The sequence below is a fragment of the Clupea harengus genome, chromosome 5, assembly GCF_900700415.2.
Source record: "Clupea harengus chromosome 5, Ch_v2.0.2, whole genome shotgun sequence".
In the NCBI taxonomy this organism is placed as follows: Eukaryota; Metazoa; Chordata; class Actinopteri; order Clupeiformes; family Clupeidae; genus Clupea; species Clupea harengus.
The window spans coordinates 26,715,508-26,741,967 of record NC_045156.1 but is presented as its reverse complement, the minus strand read 5'-3'; the positions used below and the strand labels follow the sequence as shown (position 1 = coordinate 26,741,967).

The 26,460-nt window shown below is 39.4% G+C and overlaps 1 protein-coding gene across 4 annotated transcripts in view; it reads right to left on the bottom strand.

The window, feature by feature from the left end:
- Positions 1–4,418: 4,418 nt before the first annotated feature.
- LOC116220553 (sodium- and chloride-dependent GABA transporter 2-like) overlaps positions 4,419–26,460 on the bottom strand; it is a 29,860-nt gene continuing 7,818 nt past the window's right edge. For 3 of the 4 annotated variants that reach the window (XM_031568334.2, XM_031568335.2, XM_031568336.2), the window contains 10 exons: positions 23,961–24,093; positions 20,656–20,790; positions 19,250–19,353; positions 15,179–15,303; positions 13,617–13,729; positions 13,373–13,510; positions 10,776–10,878; positions 5,855–5,955; positions 5,539–5,709; positions 4,856–5,266 (listed from right to left, as the gene is read on the bottom strand). In XM_031568334.2, coding sequence (XP_031424194.1) covers positions 5,108–5,266; positions 5,539–5,709; positions 5,855–5,955; positions 10,776–10,878; positions 13,373–13,510; positions 13,617–13,729; positions 15,179–15,303; positions 19,250–19,353; positions 20,656–20,790; positions 23,961–24,093 — 1,282 coding nt within the window. In that variant the 3' untranslated portion in view covers positions 4,856–5,107. Of the gene's footprint in view, positions 4,830–4,855; positions 5,267–5,538; positions 5,710–5,854; positions 5,956–10,775; positions 10,879–13,372; positions 13,511–13,616; positions 13,730–15,178; positions 15,304–19,249; positions 19,354–20,655; positions 20,791–23,960; positions 24,094–26,460 lie in introns of those variants that run through there. The other variant, XM_031568337.2, reaches the window with a different exon arrangement.

The following is a 26,460-nucleotide window of genomic DNA, read 5'->3' as shown; positions in this document are numbered from 1 at the left end:
AGATAAACAGAATAACACAGGTTGTAACTATTTTGACTCAGTGTGCAAGGCCATTGCCTTCACAAGATGCATTTATTGCATTTTTGTCAACACTGATAACACCTGTACATACTGCTACATTTCGCTACCATCATTTGTGTACATTTTAAAAGATGAGGTCCCAGTGTGTCTATATACATGTGAATAAGGGAGGCTTCCAAAAAGCAAAAAACAAAAGCCCTGTTGGTGGTGGTGGTGGTGGTGGCGGTGCTGTGAGCATTGGTTCAGTTTGCCTCTGGCCCCTACATTCATGTATGAACAATTCAGGGAGGCTTAATGACGCCACTTGGAGATATTTAAAGGTGAATTCCTCAATTTTTTTTATCTTCAAATGTAATCTCCAGCACTGTATTTTCGGGAACATAAATACGCATATACTGCATCTACAAAGTTTTTGATGGAAATGGATGGGCTCGTGTATAAGTTCCCACGGTAAACTGAAAGTCTTTCAGAAAGTGTATCTTAAGTAAAAGTCTGCACTGCACTGAAACTCAACCCCAGGCTCTGCAGCTACCCTCGCTGGATAATGTTTGTAGTTCTGCTTTTCTTTCTTGTTCTCTCCCCCTCCTTCCCTGTCTTTCGCCCCCTCTCCCTCTCCGTATTCCCTCTCCTTATTCTCTCTCGTTCCCTGGCTGCCCTGGCAGGTGTCTATTGGGGAGTGTGGTTTACACATGGGTGGGAATGACAAAGGTGTCTGCGTTTGGAGCATTCTACCCACATCTAAATTCCACATAAAGGGCAGAAAAGGAAAAACTTGTGGGTTCACAAAGTTATGGAAAGGTTTTGGTGCAAAAAAAAAAAGCCTCTGTTGTTGCATTAAGTAACACAAAAGGTAAATAGAATGTTTGAGTTCACAGCACCCATGGCCCCCAGTCCATTCTCAAAGTGTCCTGCTTCCATAGGCAGCTCATGTAAATGTAATAGGATCTTGGATGAACCCTGGACTAAGTATGCACCTTAAGGAATTAAGACATTTGAGGTGCCTTACTTCCATTCACAGTCCCTTTACTGTGCTCCACAGCTGAAAGAGAGATTTAGGTAGATAACAACACAAAATGTGACAGATTTTCATCAGATTTCACACTAAAGAAGAACGGAATGTGAAGTGAGACACAGAACTTAATTTAGAGGAAGACATTACGTTACAATTTACATTGGCATTACATTAGATTTATCGAGTTTCATAGTCTATAGTGTAACTTTAATGACTAATTATTAATGACTAATTACCTAAGTTAGCGTTATCTAATGTGTAGGAGCTTTGCAAAAGGGTCTAATTCTATTTGTTTTCCACATCTGATCAAAACAACTACCTGACTATAAAATGTGATGGGGAGGGAAAAAAGTAATGGGGGAAAAGTTTGATCAATCACTCTTTATTTTTTACAGTGCATCATGTCTTTATAAGCTGCCATTAGGAACTAATGTCACCAATGTAAAAATGGAAACAAAATCATTCTTAAAAATGAAAAATAAAATAATTATAGGAAAATATAAGATGTGAGATGTAATGCCTGATGGTGATTAAAATATGTTGTATTTGTTCTTCATTAAACCAGCCACATGTGTACAGCGGCTGATCACAACACCTGAGCTGTAACTATGGCACCCACAGATGTTATACTGTTGATCACAGTTTCTTTCTAAAGCAAAGCAGATTTTATGGAAAGCTTTAACATATTTCATGACAAGTAGTACAACACTTTGAAATACTTAGATTACTGTCGATTAAATTTAGAAATGAATCAGAAAATAATGCATCACTAACATCCTTAAAAAGGATGAATAAATTATCAAAACAATTCACTGTATCCTCAAAAAACAATAACCTCATTAATTCACACCCACAAAGTGATCTTATTGGTAGAATGACTGATTTGTGATTTCTGGTAGTGAGGTAGGCTCTAAAAAAGAAATTGTTTTTGTTTTAAACTGCAAATTTCGTTTGGTAATAAATATTGTATTAATTTTGAATCTGTCCAATCTATCCTGTCAAAACATTAAGCATCATAGTGCAATATTTGATCATCATAGTGCAATATTTGATCTACCTACTTAGTGATCTATGCTATTGCTGGTTTTCACCCTCCACATAGATATGCATGGGTTAGTGATGTTACAAGGCTAGAAATAATGTGGCACTTGATGACTAGATGTGTGTGTAGAGCCAAGACAAAGGTGACCAGTCTGACCATGCTGGTAGTGGCAGATGCAGTAGATTCTTCTATTGTTTATTATGGAATTGCAACATAATCATTATGCTAGGCAGCTGGGAATTAAGTGTTGATTTGAGTCAAACTTTTAGCTGTAACTCAACCCTCATCAATGTCACTAACCTATCCTAGCAGCATTCTGGGTTCTCTGACCAATCAAAGCTGTTCAGCTTTAAATTAGACAGAATGTCTGAGATGACATCATCATCACTTAGCAACCAGATAGAACCCTATCCAAACATTTGCATTTCCGAGCATTTACACTTTTCCTCTGAAACTTTATTTTATACTTATTATAAACTTTTTTTTTTAAAAGCAACTAATCTTCATCAGTTTCTGTCTGAATGTGCATTTCTGCCTTCACAAGCTGTTGTCAGTATTTCAAATGCACACAAATCACACCCACACTCCACACTCCATGGTTGCCTCTCCGAGACCAAGAGTGTCTCCAATGTATGCATACTAATATCACAATGACTGTAAATGTATCAGTTTTCATTGTGGCTGGTGCTATGCTGTTTATTAGCGATTAGCCCATAGGTAGGTTAGGCTAGGTAGATAGCTTATCTCCGCTCTGCAAGTCATGTGATTGCTACACGCTAAAGTAGACAAATGTTTTTTCATATAAATCATGTCATATTGCAACCAGCTCTATCGGACACAGCAAGTCATTTTTTATATGCAAACTGTTCTTGTCTCTCTCTTAATTGTCATAGTATAATATATCCCCTTTTATGCCCTCATATAAATGTGTGCTTTGGTTATGATCTTACAGAATTATTTTAGGCTTCATCAACATTTCTGTCGGCACACTAAATATTAGTAGGCTATCAGTATGATTTAGTAAAAACTGTACCATTAACGTTAGCTGTATTTAGCAGTCAGCTAAACATACACGCGACTCCACTGAGGGTGATTTTTGCAACTAGTGTGTCAAACCAATGATCTGGTGCCTAGCTATTATAGTGAATGGTGTGTATGATGTATTAGGCCATAAATAGGCTATGCGGTTCAGTAGCGGATCAGCTAAGCAACTCAAATAGCCTACCTATAATAAAATGGGGTTTTTTTTCTCTCTCTAAAGTGATGCTCAGCCTGCACATTCGGAGTGGTCTGCTTTTAGCTCTGCTCTGTTGGAGCAGCAGATCATCAAACTGCATGAGATGCTGCTCTACCGTACATAACCAGCAGCCAGCAACATTAGACTAAAGCAACTCATTTTGTAAACTTTTTAAAACTTCTCTCTCTATATTATCATTATAATGCATTCCATTATATAGACTGACAACTGTTTGTTCATTTTATATTCGTTCCATATTGTATTATTCCTGGACTGCAATGTGATGGCATCTTTTAAACATTATTATTTGATTTGGATTTGTTGTATGGACCATTGTTGTGAAATGGTTGTGTGGGGGTCAGAGGGGGCCACAGGAACATTCCAGACTGATGGGCCGTTACCTTTGACATTGGGGAGTGGGGACCTACCTGTGACCAACACATATCTCATCCATATGCATGATATAGGACACTGACTTTCAAAAGAAAAAGGATCAATTCAATCTATTCAATCTCATAAATTCTATGTAGCTAACACTTGTGTGTGTGTGTGTGTGTGTATTTTTTATAACATCTCTGCACCTCTAAAAAGCTTTTAAAAAAAACTGTGGATTTATAGTGGATTTAACCAAAACTTATAATAATGACATTCTTACTGCTCTCAGATTCTTGTTGCGGAGTTTGTGCTTAACATATATTATTGTTTAGATTCCAATTTCTTTACATTTGTGTTTACGTAAAAGCACGTGCCAATTACTTCTATTTAAATGTGGGTGAGAATGATTAGGATATGTGTGTGTGTGTGTGTGTGGTGGGTGTGTGTGTGGTGTGTGCGTGTGTGTGTGTGTGTGTGTGTGTGCGTGTGTGTGTGTGTGGTGTGTGTGGTGTGTGTGCGTGTGTGCGTGTGTGTGTGTGGTGTGTGCGTGTGTGCGTGTGTGTGTGGTGTGTGTGTGTGTATGCGTGTGTGTGTGTGTGTGCGTGTGGTGTGTGTGCGTGTGTGCGTGTGTGTGGTGTGTGTGTGTGTGTGTGCGTGTGTGTGTGTGGTGGGTGTGTGTGTGCGTGTGTGCGTGTGTGCGTGTGTGTGGGTGTGTGTGTGTGTGTGTGTGTGTGGTGTGTGTGTGTGTGTGTGTGTGTGTGTGTGTGTGTGTGTGTGTAATTAGGATACTGTCTTGTGAAGGCAGGACTGAAAGAGTTCAAATAGAACACAGCAAAGGTGAGTCATGCTTTTTTCATGTCATGGGCAGTTTTGAGAAGGAAAGCCAGCCTTGTACTGGCAAACCTTGTTCTGAAAACTAAATGGGTGAGCTAGTAAATCTTCAATTGAAATTCTTCAATTGTTCTGACTTATCAAAAGTATCACAACGTCATGCTCATGTTTGATATAATGTAATATGTGATATAATGTCATATAATGTATTCATACTTCTGATAGAAGATCCAAATGTTATCGAGGGAATTGAAACAGATACAGAATTTTGAAGCAAACATTGGAGGTAGTACCAGGTTAATCATTTTCACCTAAAGTAAAAACAGAAAGGTTATCATTAGTTTAGATTTTTAGTTTGATTTTTTTTTTTTAGTAGAACCATTTATTGCATAAGGGTAGTTGGGAACTAGAGGACAACAAGGCTTTTGAAACCGACTTGTTTGTAGAACATTAATACCTTACTTCTTTTCCTCTCTTGTTCCATGCTCCCCACACACGAGACGAGCACTAGATTAACCGATACGATGGGTGTGTCTATAAAAACCTAGTTTTAAAATGTGAAGCAATACAGCTGTAATAAAGGTGGCTGTTAAACTTGCATCTCCAGTTCCACTCCACCATTTCCCTTGAACTCATTTGACGGAGGAGAGAGTGACACGTCAGGGTTCAAAGGGCATCGCTCAGCGGTCTGCTTCAGGTTGAGGTTCTGATTCTGGTGGTTGTCAGCGCGACAGAGATGTTTTATTGTCTGGAAAGAACAGATATTATTTTTTTTTATATCAAGTAGAAAATACCAATCAGCCAAAAGGCTAAAGATGTGAATAGTTACAGCTGGTGATATCATAAGGTGCTGACGAATGATTAAGGGTGGCCCTGAAAGGGACTATTCAGCCAAATTCAGTTCAAACTCAGAGAGTGTGAATAGATACTATTCAGAGAATAGGGAAGTGTGATGTTTTAAAAAATTGTGCAGTATCATCAGAAAACCACATTATCAACATCAGACAGTATATTTATTACCTGCCACGCGGTCATCTTGGATCTTAACATTTTAAAGATCATCCACAGAGGCACCAGAAGCACACAGAATAGTCCTAAGGACCACCCCAGTATGTATGCCCACTCAGGGTACACATAGGTCTTGTTGAACTTCAGGGGTTGATACTTCACCAGGTTGATAATAAAAGTACCCTAGAAAGAAGGCAGAGTTCAAGAATAGTTCAATTCGTGTAACCTGTTTTTACATTGATTGGCTGGCTTTACACTTAAAGTGACAGTTACACTTTTTGCTAGAGGTGTGAAAGCTGTAAATAATAATGAGTAATAGTGCACTAACCATGCAAATTGCTGGAGTGATATAGAGCCAACAGTATTTCATGAAAGGCGATGGACGGTAGCCTATCATGTCTTCTATATTGTCATAGAGACGGTCAGCACCTGCCACAGAACATTAATTACAACACGTCGAAAAACATCATATTTGGCAATGTGTCAGAACTAACAAACCGACATAAATTGCCAAAGGATTGCAGTATCACTGGTTATGAAATATAACTCAACATATGACTTGTAGAGGCACACCGTGCAATTTGACATGGCTGTCATCTTAAAAATTACTGAAGTAATTTTGTCAGTCCCTTTGGGCCAACTGGGTTCAGTAATTAAAAACCCTTCACACTTCTAGGCAGAAGGAATTCTAAATTATTAGTTGTGCCTTGGGAGAGTATTCAGACTTTTCACTTTTTGGCAATGACGTTGAATCTTATGGAGTTTTATGTTATGTTGCATCCTTCTCCTTACATACCAAACCCTTAACTGGCTCCAACCTGTCTGGAACGCTCAAGAGTTCCCCATTGTCCACCAAGAACTATTAGTTCACAAAGTGCAGCTTTTGTTGTTATTCTAAGGCTTTTGTCATCAAGCTTCTCTCCAGTGGAACAATCTTCTTCCATCATTTTACCCCTCTACCTTTTAATCTGGATTTAAGAGACACTTTCTGAAAGACTTTCAGTTTACCGTGGGAACTTATTCACGAGCCCATCCATTTCCCTCAAAAACTTTGTAGATGTGTATATGCTTATTTATGTTCCCGGAAATACAGTGCTGGAGATTACATTTGAAGATAAAAAAAATGAAGAATTCACCTTTAAATATCTCCAAGTGGCGTCATTAAACAACACCGCTTTAATGAATCCTATCATTAGGAATGGTGCAAGGGGGTCTGGCACTGTTTGCACTTTGCTTTTGCTTTTGGCTTGCGTGACTGTGGCTGGTCAGTTGTTGTAGAGACCCTTATGATGGTTGTGACTCATTATGCACCACATGCCCAGTCGGCTGCAGAGCAGCCATCTTTCCTCTGCTTCCTCTGCATCCCTGACATACAGTGGTAATACCATGTCATGTTAACCTATTTTAGACCGGTCTAGACAGCATCGTTTTTTTAGGACTGAATACGTATATATGGCATATGACCTCAACTTATTCATGTGCCTCTCTGCCCAACTGATACTTGCATTTCACACACACTGCCAACCATGTACAGCACATATGTATGAATGCCTGTCTGCCTAAGAGCCCAGAGTCAGGCTTCCAGGAGCCCTAGAGTGTGGGTCAGAGTGCAGGTTTATTACCCTGGAGATGCGGTTCTGTAATGGCCTAGGGCTGAGTTGCCCCACCCTCTAATCTCTCATCTCTAGTCAGGCTTATTGCAGGCAGGTGTGAACTTTCAGCCTGATAGAGGGACCAGGTGAGGATGAATGAAGAAAACTACTTAACCCCCTGTTGGCTGTATCGATGAAGAAGGTTACTTAACCCCCTGTTGACAGTATCGTTCACGAAGCAGAGATAAATCAGATGGAATATCGAATCCAATCTTCGCACCACATCATCACACCAACGCGATAACAGTGCTCATGAACCTTAAATGCTTTTACTTCCGATTAATACACAGACAAATAAAATGACTGTACCGAATGAAAAGTACCTAAAATAAGGTTCAGGTATGTACATCTCTGTCACAGCACCAGTGGGACAGCATAAACATCCTCCCCTTTATTAGTCGTTCTATTCACAGACTAAAGACTTTGTTAGAACATGTAGGCTTTAGGGAGGAGATCAACAACACGGGATATAATACCTTAATTGTAAGGTAAGCCCTGCCACTTTGAAGTAGATGGTCCGAGATATGGAATTCTATTGAAGGAGATTTCATTTGTGTGGAAATGGAGATATTTTTCCTCAACAAGATTTTCAATTCCAAGGATAAAAAGACGTAGTGAAATACGGAGCTACAACTTGATGACCTACGACCTCCCATTGATACCTTTTGATACTACAGTCACAAGGTCATAAATGTTTATTTGTTCATATGAATGAAGTGAATAAGAGCTTTAATGCTTTTAAGCCCAAGACCTTAAAGAATCACCTCAAGTGACTCAAGACCTTAGAGAATCGCCTCAAGTCACCAAAACAGCTCGTCACTGTAGTTCAGTAAAAACTACTTTTCACAGTATGATTATTTGGAAGGGATTTTAGAGTAAAATACAAATATGACATGCATACTCCTTACATGTTATTGTACCTAAACCTGTGCAGAATTCAAAACAAATAAATGTGACTTGTGAACCACTGTTTAAATTTGCCTGCAATATCACAGCACATCAGAACCTCAAAAGTGCCTGAATCTAGCCCTGGCCTCCTGGGGGTTATGTAGTGGTGAGAGGGAGGCCAGGGCTAGAGAGAGGGAATGACACATGGCTATCAGGGTGATGCTGCTGAGTCTATGTTAGCGCAAGAGCCACTTTCTGTAAGATTCAATGCCCTGTGTTAGTTTTTCAAAAAGTCCCTGGCCCATGCATTCATACTCTGGATTTCTTTGGATGGAAAGTCTTTCAGAAAGTGTCTCTTAAGTAAAAGTCTGCACTGCACTGAAACTCAACCCCCGGCTCTGCAGCTACACCTGTTGGTTAATGTTTGTAGATCTTTTCTTGCCTGTCTTTCGCCCTCACCCTCTCCTTATTCTCTCTCGTTCCCTTGCTCCTCTTTCCAAGCCAGGTTCAGCTCAAGTTTAAAAGGGACTTTTTTCTTGACAGTGTTGCATATGGTTGCTCAGGAGGGGTTGTTGTAAGACATTGTATTGATTTGGATGTTGTTAGGAAAACAGTGTTTGTAGAGTGACACCATTTGTTTTTGTTTATACTCTATTCTAATATTTCAATGAAGATGGTGTGATATATGAACCGTGTGCCACAGCACTCCTGGCTTATATTAAGGGCTTGTGCCCTATATTAGACACTACTGACGGGCTGTGAGTATCGTATTGTATTGTTATTTCAAATCATTTCTATGTAAATATTTTGGTAAACATGGACTTACGAATATATATATATATATATATATATATATATATATGTGGATGGATGTACTGTATATGAAAATGTATATGAAAATATAACTAGTAATGTGTTATTACAAGGCTTTTATCATCAGTAATATCAAACTGTGAAGGAATTGGTGCGTGATGTGATTAATTAAATTATAAACACTGTAAATGGTTGGAGGCAAGGCAAACTTGTTAGAAGCCTAATCCTTGGCACTTAAATGCAAACATACCAACACATTTTCAATCGCAGTCGAGGGCCAGTGCCAAAGCAAGCCTCCACAGGCTCTGGTTCGTGATTGGAATGCTTATTGGTCTTTTGTCAGAATTCAGAAATGCCTACAATCCAGGTACAAGGCCAAGGCTAGCTCAATACAATAGTAACATGCTGCTATTACATAATTTCCAAGTCCAATTCAATGTACATGCGATACACTGAATGCAGTTTTTCTACCTAGATACAATACTCATCGAACAGGAAAAAACTGAGCTGCATGTAGAAACTAAAAAGTTCTGTTCAATAGTGTCAATAGTGTTAGTCAATAGTGTTTGGAATTTGAATTCATACAGTTTAGATCTTTTTGGGGGGTATGAAGAATATAATCATGCAATGTATGTGTAGATTGTAAGGTTGAGACTCGTGGGAAAAAGGGAGTTTTCTGCTCCAAGAGACTGATCTGATCCAAGTTTTTAAGACACCCTCATCATGACACCCTCCATCATGCTCACTAGTGAAGGCTGATACCACAACATAGTAAAGTCTGCACAAAGCGCAATGGATTTAAGGACAAAAGACATTATTGTTTTTAGAAATGAACATTCTTTGACCCTCTCAGTGCGTACTTGGATTCTCAGTGTGGACACAATTTCGAGGCCACTTGAATGGGCCTGTTAGTTGTTAAAGCCTGTCAGGGAAAAGTCCAAAGCCACAAAAACTACAAAAGGTACAATAGGTTATAGAGTAAATGACCAAAAAGTGGGAAGCAAGACTTTAACCACAACTTAATTAAACTGTGCTAGAGTCTACAGTTCCAACAGAATGAATTCATTTATGATCTACAGTGTTTTTAGAAAATATTCACACCACTTCACTTTTTTCATATTTTTTTTACATTGCAGCCTTGTGCTAAAATTGGTTCGATTAATTTGTTCCCTCATCAATCTACAACACAACAATACAATCTCAACACCCCCTAATGACAAACGAAAACTGAATTTTAGGATTTTTTGCAAATGTATTAAAGAGGATTAATGAAATTGACTTCAATCCAATCAAACATCTCTGGAGAGACATGAAAATGGCCGTCCCCCCTCCCGACGGTCCCCATCCAATATCACAGAGCTTGAGAAGATCTGAACAGAAGAATGGCAGAAAATCCCTGAGTCTAGGTCTGTCTAGCTTCTCGCGTAATACCCAAGAAGACCCGAGGCTGTAGTCGCTACCAAAGGTGCTTCAACTAAGTACTGAGTAAAGGGTCTGAATACTTATGTCAATGTGATATCAGCTTTTCCTTTTTAATAAATTTGTCGAAATTTCTAAAATCCTGTTTTCGCTTTGTCAGTGTATACTGATGGGTGTATATTGAGTGTATATTTATGCTAACGATTTTAGCATAAGGCTGCAACATAACAAAATGTGAAATAAAGTGAAAGGCTCTGAATACTTTCTCAATGCCCTGAATTTGCATTTCACATGCTTACGTGTTATAATCACTTGAACATGATTTGAAAAAAAGAACCATGAATGAATGAACCAAATCGAGTTAAGGCCAGTTCCAATTCATCATGTCAACTGAACCCATAGGACAGTTATATCTATAGAAACTTTTCAGATAAATTGCAGCAACAGTAAAGTATGATGATACAAATATAAACTCACCATAAATCCATCCAATGGCTATAGACTGGAAGACAGACAGTAACAGCAGGTTGTTGCCACTGCATACATAGTGGTCAAAAAGTTGTAGGAAATACAAACCGCCCTGAAAAACAAAATGCATTGAATGGAGTTTAAACATGTATATCCTGCATATGCATATCTTTGTTTTTGCCGTGGATGAGGATATATCAAGTCCAGTATGCCACACATGCATATTTAAAGAGGACATGATTAGGCCAAGTTTATTGGCTTCACATTGGCTTCCTTCTAGAAGTTAATCATTACCAATAGGGCAATCTTAGTTCTCAAAGATGGATCTTTGATAGCTCAGGACACCTAGATGTGATCTCAATATCATTTAATGAATGTGTCAATTTAATCACAGATGTTTTGTCCTAAAATTCTTTAGAAGAAAGAGTTTGAGATAGAGGATGAGATGAGGCACTTTATTGTACAAATCTACAACAATTGACAAAAAAAGACCTCCTAGTTAACCTTCTCTGACAACATGTGTTTTACAGTCTTCTTGTGATGGGCTAGCTGAATACGCTGTATTATGAAAATGTGTGCCCCCCCCCCAATCATCAAGGTTGTGTTGAGCGAGAAACAGGAGATAATACTGAGATGTCAAAGGAGAGATCCCAACAGGGCTACAGATCATAACCAGTTTTTAGACATCAGAAGAGAAAGTTGGTCCATCTACCATATTTTCCTGACTATTAACCACACCGTATATATAAACCGCATTACAGCATGTCATTTTATAAAACAAACCCAGTGCTACAGGCCATTTCAAAGTTATATGAAGTAGGGATGGGTATTTCAAGCAGGAATACTCAGGGAGGGAGATCCCATTTCATTGTAGGGGGGGACAATACATGGTCAAATTTCAGAGAGTAATTCCGGGGGGGGGGGGGGGGGACATGAAAAAATTGCTTTCACGAGAGCTAGCATAAACTGCTAAATACCAAATTCTCTTATCACATTTACAAACAGAAATTCGAAGTCATTTTAGAATTCTCTAAACAGCATTAAATGTACTAACACGAACTATCTATTCACAGACAAATAATGTCCAAAGTTCAAGAGAACTTGATGCTCAAAATAAGTTATAAAACAGCCCGAAAGGGAATCGAACTAGCAACCTTCTGATTTCAATACGACTTCTCTACCTCCTGTACCACTGTCGCCTCATGTTACAATACCAGCATAGTTGATTCAGCTTAGGAAAAGATAACATTAATTTACCTTCAGTTAATTTAACTAATCTGGAGAGGCACTGAGATGTAGACCTACTTTTATTAACTAGCATGAACCTGCCCCTGACAGGACAGTGTCCTAGACTGTCTAGCTAGCTATCGTAACGGTGTTAATTACCGGCATGCGTGTGTTATCGGCAAACGTTCACGTTGTCATGCCAATCCATTATTAAACTTATGTATACTTGTGCATATCGATTGGAACTTTGTAAATGGAGTTTAGAAAAAACGTCTTCTTGACATGTTCTTACTGCGTTCGAGAATGAGGTAAATCTCTTTACATATCGTGTATCATAGCGGCAGCGGCAGGGGACAGAGGAGGAAACAGTCTCACAATCTGACCGTATGCAGGCTACTGGGCTGGGCTGATTAACTAAAACACGGAGCTGCCGGTAGCCCCGCCCGTTGGAAACAGCATGTGAACCAAACCACTTTGAGGAATAGGTGGAATATGATTTTTCAACACTTAAAAAACACATTGTTTAACGTCTATAATTAGCACCGCTTGAGTCGTCGTATTTTTATTTCATATTACTACATTTAAAAAATTTTTTTTTTGTTTCCAATGATTGTTGGGGGGGACAACTTTATGGTAGTGGGGGACATGTCCCCCCCCCGTCCCCCCCGCGATCTCCGCCTATGGGAATACTACACCTACACTCCCTCATGCACACACAAATACCCCATTCCCGCTCACAGTGAAAACCATTTCTTGAGCATTTATTGAGTCTAATGGTGTGGCGTTGGAATGAACATTTAAGTCTAATTGCTAATTGATTCCCTGGCAACCTAGTACCACTACTATCACTTAAAATGCTGTCTATAGTTTAGCCCATGTTGTGTTAGCCTATTTTTTTTTGTGCGATGTCAACTTCTTGGGCTAAATCAGAGTGCAAGTTTCCCACACATATTGCCAAGGTGAATGAGTTCGTACATTGTCTGGGTGTGTCTGCACTAATTCCAGGGAAATCTGTGATTGCGTGAGATGTAATTGTTATGCTCTTAAAGACATCTGACAATCATGTCTGATCCCATTGCAAAGCCTTAATCTGCATCACCTTTGCTAAATTTGATGATTTTTCTCACAGGTGTCAATCATCCTGTCTGGTACAATTGCCACAGATCAGAATTTGCAGTTTATGATTGGCTAAGAGTACACAAAGAGGATATTGTTTTATTTAATACAACACTAGGGCACCTAGTTCAATTGAAAACTAAATTGAGCCTTATGAAAGGCTATGTATTTAGATATGCATCATATCTTCTGAGAGGTAAACAAAAGATGTGCGCTTCATTATCAAAGTTTTCTGCAATGCCTAACAGCTTTTTGTTACACACCTCAGTGACAAGCAGGAGCCCCAGTAAGAGGCAAAAGGAGCAGAGCCCCAGAAGTAGGAGCTCTCGCCTGTATCCCCTCCGGAACACAGTGGGGAACATGTCTGTCACAGACGTCATCAGGCACTCCAGACTAACAAACTGGATCCAGGTGGGTTGGAGGCAAAATAAACACATAAACATTAGACAACAACAGCATATACAACAAATACCATAAGGGTATTTACGACAGCCACCATAGACTCACCTGCGTATCAGCCCCTAGCAGGATCACCATGACGAAGAAACATATGGACCACAACTGTGGGAAAGGCATCATGGCCACTGCACGAGGGTAGGCAATGAATGCCAATCCAGGACCTTAAGTGTCACACAATGCAGTATAAAAACCCATAAACAATCATTTGTTTTTGCAATACATACAAAGTTAAAAGGCAAGTCAGTGATTATGGCCAAAGGTTGTTGATATTTGAGCTGAAAAGCCAATTAAATGACACTCCTCATTTCCATGCTCCTGAAGTAACGTGTTGATTGGCTGAAACTGATTATGGCTCGGTCCGAGACCCTTTTCTTTAGTACACTTAGAACAGACAGCTAGAGGACCATGATTTGTATTGTATTTTGTGAAATACACTGTTTTTGTGATTCACAAAAAAAAGTCACCGGATTCACAAATGTATTTCTTCACACACATATAAATGTCCCATGATTCACAAATGCAGATGCTGTTACATTTATTTACAGACTAACAAACGTGCATTTACAAACCACTCACCATTTGTGAACACCCCTGCATTTATTTGTGGATTTCATGATGCGGCTTGATTCACAAATGCATTTCTTTTTCAAAAGGACATTCTCTGTAGCCTATCAGATGTCACATGAACATAAATTCGAGGGCACGATTGAATGTGACCACACTGCGATACATTTGTGCAGTGTCCAGTCATGTGGCCTACTACACCATAACAGACATCTGCATAGGCCTACAACTGATTACACAAAGAGGAATCCATGTTTCAATGGCATCTAGAAGCTGCCCACCAAGTGGGAATACAACGTGTTTATCTAGTTAAACCTCTTGTCATATGTGATTGAACATGCTTGAGCAACGAATATTTGAAAGAATGGCCAATCATCCGGCCAGCCATTTCAAGCAGGTTGCTTTCACGCTTTATCTGGCAGAGCTACTGTGTGTGTTACTAACTACCAGGCAGAAACAAATGCATTACCATGTACAGGACGCACCCAAGTATTAACCACAGAATCAATGTATAAACCGCAATTTATAGTCTGGAAATTACAGTATCCTTGAATTTACATTCATGTGATTGGCTGAAATTGTAAGAGACTGATAGGCTGCAGAGAATGTCCTGTTGAAAAAAATGCATTTTAAAATCAAGCCAAGTTTCAAAAATCCACAAATACATGCATGCGAGTGGTTTGTAAAGGCACATTCGTTAGTCTGTAAAAAAATCACATGACACTTATCACATGACACTTATTGGTCGATCACAAAATACATCATTTATTTGTGAATTTTGAAACTATTCTAACTCCATACACCTTTAAGTGCACAGTGCATAGTGTAACTACATTCACAATAGGCTTAAGTTTAGTATTTGAGCATCTTGCTTGTCTACTCACAAGTCTATCATTTCAAATAATGTGGCTTGCACTACTAGTACTACTGCTACTAGTAAATAGTAGCTGATCTGGCACATTGTGATTCGCCACTATACTACACTAAACTCCAAAGTAGCCTAATTTCATCAAATTGTGGAATAGAACAAATATAAGACACCTTACCAGTTGCTGCAACCTCTGATATGGGCAATCCCTGCTCATATGACATGAAGCCCAACACAGAGAAGATGGCAAACCCAGCGACAAAACTGGAACCTCCATTCACCAAACACAAGACAAAGGTGTCTCTAAAAAACAACAAGTGTAAGGAGCCTGTGACTGAACAGTAAGATAGTTATTCATCTCATGCTTCTACATCAACATAGATTCCTCCCAAGTAATAATATACTTTCATTTATCTTAATGTTCTCTTTATTGAAATGCCACAGTTTTAACCATCCACACCACAATGTACATAAAAGAACCATGTAAAAGTCTTCGAACACCAGCTGTGGTTACTGCTGACCCAGGCTACACCTGGATCCTACTGGATCCTCACTGTCATTATACAGTATACATAATACTCCTTTTTGGGGGAATCATTTCATTTCTGAGGGGAAATATATGAGGCTTCTTGGAAATAGTCAGCAGTGTACCAGCACATAGAAACTGCAAACATACCTCTGAATGTAGAAGGCCTCTTTAGAAATAAACAGGTATCCCTTTATCTGACACATATTTTTTAAGAATTGACGGCCTGGGTCTTAAGAACAATAGAAAGAGATTGTGCTCTGCAGTTTGCCCTGACAACCATCACATTTCTGAGGTATCACGGAGTCTGACTGTCCTGTCAAGGAGTGCACATCCTCGGTCTCACTCTTTCACTGTGTCTCATTTTAGAGACCTTCATCAATACACTTGGATGTAGTACACTTTGTACACTATGTACTTGCCAGTGGAATGAGTGAATTTGGACAGGGTAGTGTTGTCCCAATTTGAATACGACCACTGAAATTACGATTGCAACGTGAACGCAACGTCATCTGACCGTGGTTGAAAAGAGGTGGGTGGTCCCTACCTTTCCGCTGCATAGACAAGATGGCGACCATTTTTCACCATTTTTCACCATTATGATAACACCCTGCAGGTACTCATAATGCCCTGCATGTTGCCATAATTGCACTTGTGCACTCATAATAGCAAGTGTAAGTAGGGAAGAACACATAATGAGACATGGCTTAAGTAAAAAAAATAAGTAGTAATAACTCCATAGTTTTGTCTCTCTGGTGTCCACAAAACATGTAGGCCAATTACATGCTATATTGATTGCAGTCATTCATTTTTGAACAGGCAATATAATGGTCACACTGTTCCCCAAGCCAGGTTTTGTACTGAAGGCTGGAGCTGACTACTCTCTTCCCTCCGCCTCTTGCAGCAGGGACTGAGACTGAGAACCTGTCAAAGAAGACTACACTGGATTTATGTGTAACACAGGATTGGCATAGTTATAATTAGTTGTTTGTTTGTTATGGGGCGGACAAATGAGAAATGCCCTGTCTAAGCAGTGATTGTCTCACTGGGTAGTGGAAGCCAAAGCATTGCTTATTCACATGCCGTGGCATAGCCATTGCCCAGGGATTTTTCACAAGGCCCGTCACTGTGCTAGTGCTAGCTGGGCATCCCCAAACACATTTGTCTCCACATACTCATAGTGTGCTGAATTCTGCTGATAATTCAGAATTGGTCTTGGAGACTGTAGCGAGGTTGTTGTTCATTTGTGCCTTGTCTGTTGTGCTTTCCATAGTGGAATGCACATGGTGTGGTCACCGTCGCAGCGCTTCTGGACCGATATGAAGTTTTGTTTTATGAAGTGCATTTTCTTATGACTTGCTATAAGTAAGAAAATGACAAAGGCTACCAGAGATAGTTAAGTGACCAGCAAACTGTTCTGATTGATTAAGAACAATATCTGTTTTTGAAATAGAACGAATGTAATATATATGTTCCAAGTTGGTGCTGCACCGTTAGGGGACAAACACCCCTACACTATGTCTTCTCATCATCGGTAAATTATGTTTTCATAAACCTTATGATTCACATTATGGAATAAATGCATATCATTTGCAATGGAAAAATGTAATAAATCTATTTGGTAAACATACAATGATAAGACTGGATGGCAAAAAATGTGGTTTGGAAAATTTGAACATTACGTACGTACGTAACATACGTTGTAACCACGGTTCACTAATAGATGGAACAAAACGCTGCATCATGCTGCCATGCCTGGCGAACAGGTCAACAGGCTGAAACAATTTTTATTTCACAGACACTCATAGACATGGATTGGGATTTCTGATGTGCATGTCTAGGTCCAATTTCTTAGTCCACTGGTGCTATACAGCTTTTGTGGCCGCCCCGGAAGGCCTGATGCCCATAACCTCTCCGACACAGCACCCCATTCCCTCAGTCCCAGAACCGTGGTTACAGCATTACCAAGACAGTTGATAAGCAGAAACTCAGGTCATTAGTGTTCCCATGCTACCTTGTTAAATATTCCTTTACATTTTACCAGCAGGTTGTTGGGTTCTTCAAATTCTAATCTTAACACAGGCGACTAAAACAGAGCCACAGTAACACTGGACGAATCTGTACAATAACAGTGGAACTGGGAACTGAGCCGAACAAAATTATCTTGGTCTCCAGGAGGATTAGAGTCTGCTGAGGAGGATTGAGTCTGTCATCAGAAATAAAGATGGAAGTAGTGAAATGTGTACTGATTTTTGTTGCATTGATTTCCTACTGTGGGGCCTGTATATTTAATATAGTAAATCTAAACTGTTAGAGTTTAATTTTACATAAAAGAAAATACCCTACTGTTCAACTTAAAAGTAATGCAATTACTGCAAGGTGATACAATTTCGAATCATTTGACATTTAAGTGATACACAGGGGTGTACTCACTTCCGTTGTATACTGTACATGTTCATTCCACACACATTAATACTTAAAAGCAGGGGCGGTCTGTCCATAAGGGCGATTTGGGCGACGCACTGCCAAACATTTTGTTCTGTCCCATCCTACCACTCGACCGTCTGATCTGCCTCTGAATGTCATTGTCCAATCAGGCTAAAGTCGTGCTTCAAATGGTCCCGCCCCATTTTGGGGCGATTTTGGGCGAAATGGAAATCGCCCTAGACCTCTCTCATTGACTCTCATGTTAAATCCATTCTTTTTCACAAAACAGGGCTCTCAATGCATTCTCTATGGCTTCTGGGAGGGCTCGCCCCACCATGCTTTCGTCATACGTAACAGGACATATAAGCGTATAAGAACGTCATACGACTTCGGTCAAGGCATATTCTGTCAAGATGGCTAACGTTCAGTGCAACAACTCGATTCGCTCTTTGAAAGAAACTCTGTTTAGTCGGCGTACTAATAAAGATAAATTGACAACAAAACAATTAGGACTTCCTAGACCAAATGTATCCATTCAACAGGTTTCTACAAACGAGGGGGGATCCTACATCCAAGAATTGGAACGAACGAAAATCGTCGCTAGCAGGGATGTGAAGTGGCTAACGCATCTGTATTTCTATACCACTGTCACTTTTCATAGGTTTCACAGTGTGAATGTTCGCTTCTTGCACTAACATTGAGTTATTTTGTGTGATTACTTATTTTGCTTTTCTAAGCCAATACTTTCAAGATCAGTCAATAAATATTGTTGGTTTTGACTTATATGTTGCCCCCTTCTTTATGTTGTTACTGGACATATCATGTGTCCTGTTAAGCTATGTTACATCATACAACATTTGAGACATGTGAATAATGAAAAAGTGGGATAATTTATTGTGGAGCCACATCATTTTTTGCTTATGAAGGCTCCTGGATGCAACTTTCTTCCATTGCTTTCCACCTGTAACTAGCTACTCTATGTAGCTAGAGTGGAAATCTTTCTGTTGTGTGCTGCCATCTAGTGGACAAAAAGGTATTGCTGTATGAGTTAATCAGCTAACAACAAATTGATACAATTGTCTTGCTTAGTGTACCTACTGAATCATTATCATCGCCTTAATCATTATCAAAAAAATTGCCCCACCTGAGAATTTTTTCAGGAGCCGCCACTGCTTAAAAGTAGTACTTGGGAGTTTGATACAATTATCCCATATGATTTCCGATTACTACCATTATTCCAACCATTTCATCATACGAGAATGGAAGGCACATAAATCAATTGTAACTGAGTCTTACTTGTAGCAGTCATTATTGTATTGGTTGTAACTCCCAAGTGCAGTCAGGCTGCCTTGGCAGATTCCAAAAGAGAAGAGTACTTGTGCCCCTGCATCCATCCACACCTATAAAATGTCAAAAATAACAGGGTTATTGTTTTAGAAATCAAAGTCTACTTCAAGAAACAGAAAAAAAAACAAGTGACTACTGGAACAAATGCTGGTTGAATAAAAAAAGATTTGCATAATCCAACATTGAAACAAAAAGTATTGACCCCTTCATCTGCAACTGCTCAGAATACATAACATATCAGCGTTAGTCTCATCAGTTCAAGATGATCATTTACAAAATCATCAATTTAATATCCCAACATTCCATTTGAGGTTATGGCTGCTTCTTGTCCAGGTTTCTGTGGCTTGAAGAAAATGTGTGTGTGGGAAAAGTACTGAATCAACAGCTACAGTGCTTGACCACGTGTGACTCGTCAACGTCATAGCCTAACAATTCAAAGTGAGTTTGACTGTAGCCAGCAGGTTTAGAGCTGTGTAGTGAGTACATCTCACTCTCCAATGTCTTAAGGCCTGCAGCACAGGGAATCACAAAGGATTCGAAAATGTGAGGCAAATTAAAGCTACACTCTGCGTTTCTAATGCTTATTCTAATAATTTGTTGTCAAATTCAGCTAATTGCTCCTCACGGTCCTCTTGCTCTCCGTTTTGTGTGTGAACTTTAGGCCATGTCCTTTAAAGTCGCTCTCTCCCTTGTACGTCGCTTTGGACAGCGTCTGCTAAATGACTTAATGTAAAGTGACTGACAACGAAGTACAATAGGAACGCATCTGGACCTCAGAAACACTAATCAAACACTTGTCATAATTACACATGTAAATTCAACAAGGTGAGGAATTCTGGTCATTAAAGCAACAGTATGCAGGAATTCACCACATTTTGAGGTATGTTAATAGGCTAGTTTTGGCATCATCTTCAACCTCATTTTGATATTTGGTCATGTGAAAGACAGATCAACACACCTGTGGTTCTCACTAACCACCCCGACTATGCACTCTAATGTAAGAAAAGCAAAGCAAAGCAAATCGTTTGGTGTTGGTTTTTGCATGCCTTTTAGGTAGTTAGCGTGTTAACTGTAGACCAAAACTCCTTACTGCTGTTAAAATTGTGAAAGGTAAACATAATGAAAAACTATAAAACAAATATTGTGTTTATTTTAAGAAGTGCAGTAACAGAAGCTCTCATTTCAAAGGATGTAACAAATTGTTAGCAGGATAACTGATGACCTCAGGTAACTTCAGGCTAGCGTTTCAGCCACCGTATTATATATCCCTCAGAGCAGCTAAACACAACTACACTACCCTACCCAACACCACACTAGATGTCAGGAAGTGAGTGCAAAAACTGGCTTTTTGGCACCTGTGGGTCCACCAGCCGCTCTGGATCAGGGTACAGATAAAACTTCAGCCCGTCTATTGCTCCTGGAAGAGTGAGTCCTCGGGCCAGGAGAACAAGCAGCATCAGATAAGGGAAGGTTGCTGTGAAATACACCACCTGTCGTACATAAAAAATATAAGAATGAATGGCAGTGTCATGCTCCAGACATATACGGCGCGTTTCATACCAGGAGGTAACACAATGCACCTAAATGGCGGGGGGGGGGGAGCGTGTTACAAACACTTGTAAAGGGACACATATTTTCTAGAGATAAATAAACAGGAACTTAGGTACTAACCACACTGGCACCAGTAAAGGACTGGGGGGTTACAAACACTTGTAAAGAGACACAGATTTTCCAGAGGTAAGTAAACACATAAATGTTACAATGAGTGATAAGCGAGATCAAAGAGGTATGTCTTAAGTGTATGTTTAAAGGTTTACATTGTTTCAGCCATTCTTAGGTATTCTGGCAGAGTATTCCAAAGGCTGGGGGCATAGAAACTAAAAGCTGCTTCTCCATGTCTATTTGCCCTGGCTTTTGGAACTGTTAGGAGTTCAGAGGACCTCAGGGATCTACTGGGTGTGTACCTTGACAGCATGTCTGCTATATGATTTATAGGCTAATAAGAAAATCTTGAAATCTATTCTGAAACTAACAGGTAACCAGTGCAGTGATTTTAATATTGTTGTGATGTGCAATCTCCGTCTTGTTTTAGTGAGGACTCGTGCTGCATGCATTCTGTATTGTTTGTAGTTGACTAATGGCTTTTTTTGGTAGACCAGACAAAAGCGAGTTACAGTAGTCTAGCCCAGGGGTTCTCAAACTTTATGGGGCCAGGGACCCCTCAAAGGGCAGGCATTTTCCAAGGACCCCTTCATAATCGCATCCCAAATTAAACCATATAGGCTTATAGCTATTAGTAATGTTATATGCTTTTGGACTATTTTACTCTAAAATCATATAGTACTTATATCACAAGAGTTTTAGATAGTCATTTTATTACATTTGGCATTACTTGACAGTATGTAGGATAGATTTTTAAATTATCTTTTTGTAAAATGTGCTGAGAAGCTAAATAATAATTATCTTACATAAAAACATATTGATGGAATACATTTTTTTATCAAAGCAGATTGTAGGGTTTTCCAATAAAACTCAGATTGTAGGGTTTTCCAACGGAGATGATTCTGAAGATTTATTTTTAACAAAGACATTGACAGCCTCTAGTCGTTGTTAATAACGGATATCCTAAAAAGCAAATGTGTAAGATAGCATAATATGCTAACGTACTGTAGCTTGCTAACGTTTTATAAGTTGGAACAGGCAAAGGCTATCTAGCAAGCTTTCAGTTTGGAATTGTGCGAAACTACCATTGAATATACCAATTAACGACCAGTATTTCAATTAGCTAAGTTAAAGATATGACATTTAGGCCGTTAGAGGTCTGTAACGTTATATTTAAGGGCCAGATGCACCTTATGATGCGACGCATCAATGTCCACGCAGTGCTGTCGCTACCGGACGGTAGTCCTTTAGCGGATGGTAGTCCCTCACATTGCGCATGCGTCACTTTGCGACACTGTCGACTACTGTCGACAGCGAAGCCGCGCAGGCGTCACAACGACAGATCCATGTTCAATCATGGAGGAAAAAAGCGACGAAAGCCAGTTTTATCAAAACATGACCATTTATTTAAAAACGAGGAAGATGTTGTCACAGTGGACAAAACAGATGAGGTGGAGGATTCAAAAAGTCTCTCCCCAGTTTCGTTTCATATGTTGACGTAGAGCCTTATGCTGTTAGCCGTTTACAACATAATTAAATATAACATTAAATATACCCACATTATGCGTTAAGACAAGCCCCATATGTTGACGTTTAAACAGTTTACAACATTATTAAATATTACGTTAAATAAACCTACATTATTCGTTAAGACAAGCCAGAGCCTTATGCTGTAAACCGTTTTGCTGTCTGAGCATGCGCGATTATGTTGAGCCTTATGCCGTAAACCCTTTGTGTCTGAGCATGCGCAATGTGAGGGACTACCATCCGCTAAAGGACTACCGTCCGGTAGCGACAAGTGCTCCACTGCTTGTCAAGGCGCTGTTTTAGTATCTCCATAGCGTGTGCGCAACTCATTGGGTAGAAGGCCTTTATTTTTGAAGTAATATAGCATCACGTCACGCACAATTTGTAGACACCTTGAAGAATATGTCAGTTCAAGATATTTGTTCATTCAGGAAAAAACTGCAAATGTTACCCGGATTTTGGAAGAAAATTCGAGACGCCTCACAAAGCAAATAGCTATTTTAGCTGTTTTTGGAGCCATGAAACTGAAGCTCACAATAGCAAGTTGACAACAACTACCTTAGCCCGTCAGAAAGTAATGTTATTCATTGATAATCCTGTCACTCCTTGCCGTTGTATTAACGTTTCGTCACTTTATCCAGCGTCAATCGGTTGATCACTTTAGCTGACAGCTGAGTTTTGCATCCTGTGCCATATAAATACATGTAGGGTACCTTATCGCTACACATATTGCAACAGTTTTGCTGGAGGCACTCTACCGATGAACAGTTTGGAGACTTAAATTATTGTTGCAGTGTTTTTTTTTGTACTCAGTAAAAACCTTTGGAAGCCAGACTTTTTCACTGACCCCCAGGCAATGCGTCGTGGACCCCACTTTGAGAACCTCGTCTAGCCTGCTCGTGATAAATGAGTGCATCATGTCTTTCAGACATGCACAAATATAAGGGCATCTGTAACACTAATCGCATCCATGAGTGTTGAACTCATCACCGGTGGTTTGTAATTTGTGAATGCAAACATCAGGACACATGAATGTAAGCTGCAGGCATCGGTAACCGAGTAAATGGTATTATGAACAAACCCATGATTCATAATTCATCCAGTAATTGAATTTAAGTGAATCTGACATTGGATTAAACATGTCATGTCTGACAAGGATGTCTAGTTAATAATACAGTAATAAAAGACACATTCCAGACAGCGGATTATAATGGGTGTGTTCACACCTGCTCATCATGCAAAAGAACATCTGCCATTTTTATCGTCATAATCTCAGGACTCCTCAAATTCCATCCACTCTCATTAACTCCGTTGAATCTAGATGTCATACACCTGACCTTAGCCCCTACACTTCAGCTGATGTTGTGTTGCTGTGTCATTCTTTTCTTTCACTCATCCATGGCCCGAGGGTTAGATTTGCAATATCATATCATGCACGCTCTCTGAAGAAGAAAAAAAAATCTAAATATACCTTTCCAGTAGATTTAACTCCTTTCCACACACAGAAATAGCAGAGGACCCAGGCTAGAATCAAGCACAGGGCCAGCTCCCAACGAACTGAACCCACATGGTCAATCCCTTTGGAGATGCTCAGCACCCGTCGCCTAAAGAAGAGCATAAAAACACAGTCAGAGGCAGCTAAAGAGGAAGGCAGATAAGGCAGGCAGATAAAGACAGACAGAAAGCAAATAACTAATTATGCAAATAGCTTAATAATTACATAAACAGGAAGAAAGGAAGTAAGTTGATAATTCATTTAGTCAGTAATTAAGTAACAGGTAATTCTGAATTGTCAGGTTCTCTGCACCCCAAGAATATAAGAATGTGGGGAAGGTTAATCTTTGGTCACATAACAAAATTGGCAGAAGACCTTTTTATTTAATCTGAAATGGAATTTGTTAAGGCGATTTAAGTCTTATTCTATTAATTTAGTTGAACTTTGAAGAATGGGCATTGTCATTTTCTTCTGAACTGTAGTCAATGTCATCTGGGAGCACTGAGTGCCATGCTCACTCAAAGTTTCCATACTTGCTTTCCATGTTCAACAGTCCATCAAAAAGTTACTGGTGAATTCATCTTTTGACTGCAAGTCCATGAGAACCGCAGAAGCAAACATGTGGCCCCGAGGTCCTGTCTAAGTGGCAGTCAGAACCCATTTCTTAATAAAAAATCCTTGTTCTACGGTTTGGAAAAAAATCATCCACCACTATGCAGACTCTATGACATAGTACTACACTTCTTGTGACAGTGGTATAGGTTACAATCCGACATTGGATTTGACAAGATCAAAAAACCCATACAAAAACGAAAGCACTGACAACATCAAAAAGGGTCAAATATTAAATGCCAAAAAAGCAAGCCTGTGTTCAGTAGTGGAAGAATGAAGAATCACTTTCATACTGTAGTTTATTCATACTTCCGTATTCTATTTAAGATGCGTAAATGACTCTCCTGACATCTTTGCTTTGTATTTCATTGAGTTTCACACTGTAGAACTGTTTTATGTATCTGATATTAATGAACCTTTAATGTATGTCCACATGAACATATTTTTTGTTAAAACATAATTTTTATAATTTACATTAAGTTTGTAACACACATTTATGGTTATAGTATTTGGCACAAACTCCACACACAGCCCCATGGATTAAGTTTCATATGTCTGTTGTTCCATGGTTGTTTTTTAATCTCACTTTGTTTTACATAAGAGCGGTATCCATGAACACTGTTCTCTACACTTCCAAACAGCACATCAAATTCAAACTGTCATATTCAAACTGTCACTTCCAAACTGCACATCAAATTCAAACTGTCATATTCAAACTGTCACTTCCAAACTGCACATCCTAAATTATGCAATGTCACTTACATGGGCTGCATTATTACAAACCAAAACCACAGTCATATACAAATGAGATTTCATAGCTGGAGTGCTGTAGTCTAAATATGCTCCACTGGCTAACTTAGTTTAGCAGTTATGGAGTTAGCTTTTCACATGAAGAGAGCCCGCTATTCTCTGGTATGTAGGCATATTTTAAGTTCACAAAGTAAGACAGCGATCTTGTCTCCATCTTATGTGGTGGCGCTGGAAGACTATTGAATTGAACAAAATGCATTTCCTGAACATGCCAGTAGAGGCATATGAATAACTCCCATTACTTTTCAATGGGAAAATAAGCGATTCAAACTGGCAATTAAAAGAAAACGGGCCAATCTATCAAGAAGCGGGATACAAGCCAAGTACAAGGCAATAGGGTGGACCAGTGAATTCTAGAATAGCGTTGACATCATTATAATAATAATAAAAACAAAACTTTAGAAGAACAACGTATGATTAGCGCGATCACATAATTAACTGGACTGCAAGTGTAACTGTTGGCTTCAGCAATAGAGTGATCTTGTTGGCTACAAGCAATAACATGTTAATCAAACATCTAGCCCATGACACACAAGATCTGAAAACACCCATGAACTTTCCACCCCACACTCAATGTGGGCACCTCACGTATACTAACCAATCACAGACCTAATCACAAAAGTACTAGCCTACTTAGAAGTAACGAATAGCTGAACAAGAAATATTAACCAATCATTGACTTCTGATTGGCATATATCCAATGACTATATACGTATTTGCATCTAACCAATCATGTTGGGTCACAAGGCACAATAAAAGGAGGAGTTAGCCTCCGAGTACTGTATTTAAGTCTGTACGTTTTCTTGAATTCTTCACAATAAACTTTGTAAACCACAGCAGAGAGCCCTGGTCCTTCACATGTGAAATCTTTTCGAGGTGTATCCTGAGGTGTTTCTGTTGCTGTCCCTAGTACTGACACGTGTCCTAACTGATGGTGAATATGGAGGGGGCTGGGTCTGGGACACCAGACACCACTGTTGAGCCTTTTGGAGGTGTCGTTAATTCAACCATTTCAAATAAACACTGACAAAGGAAGGTGCCCACTTGACAACTC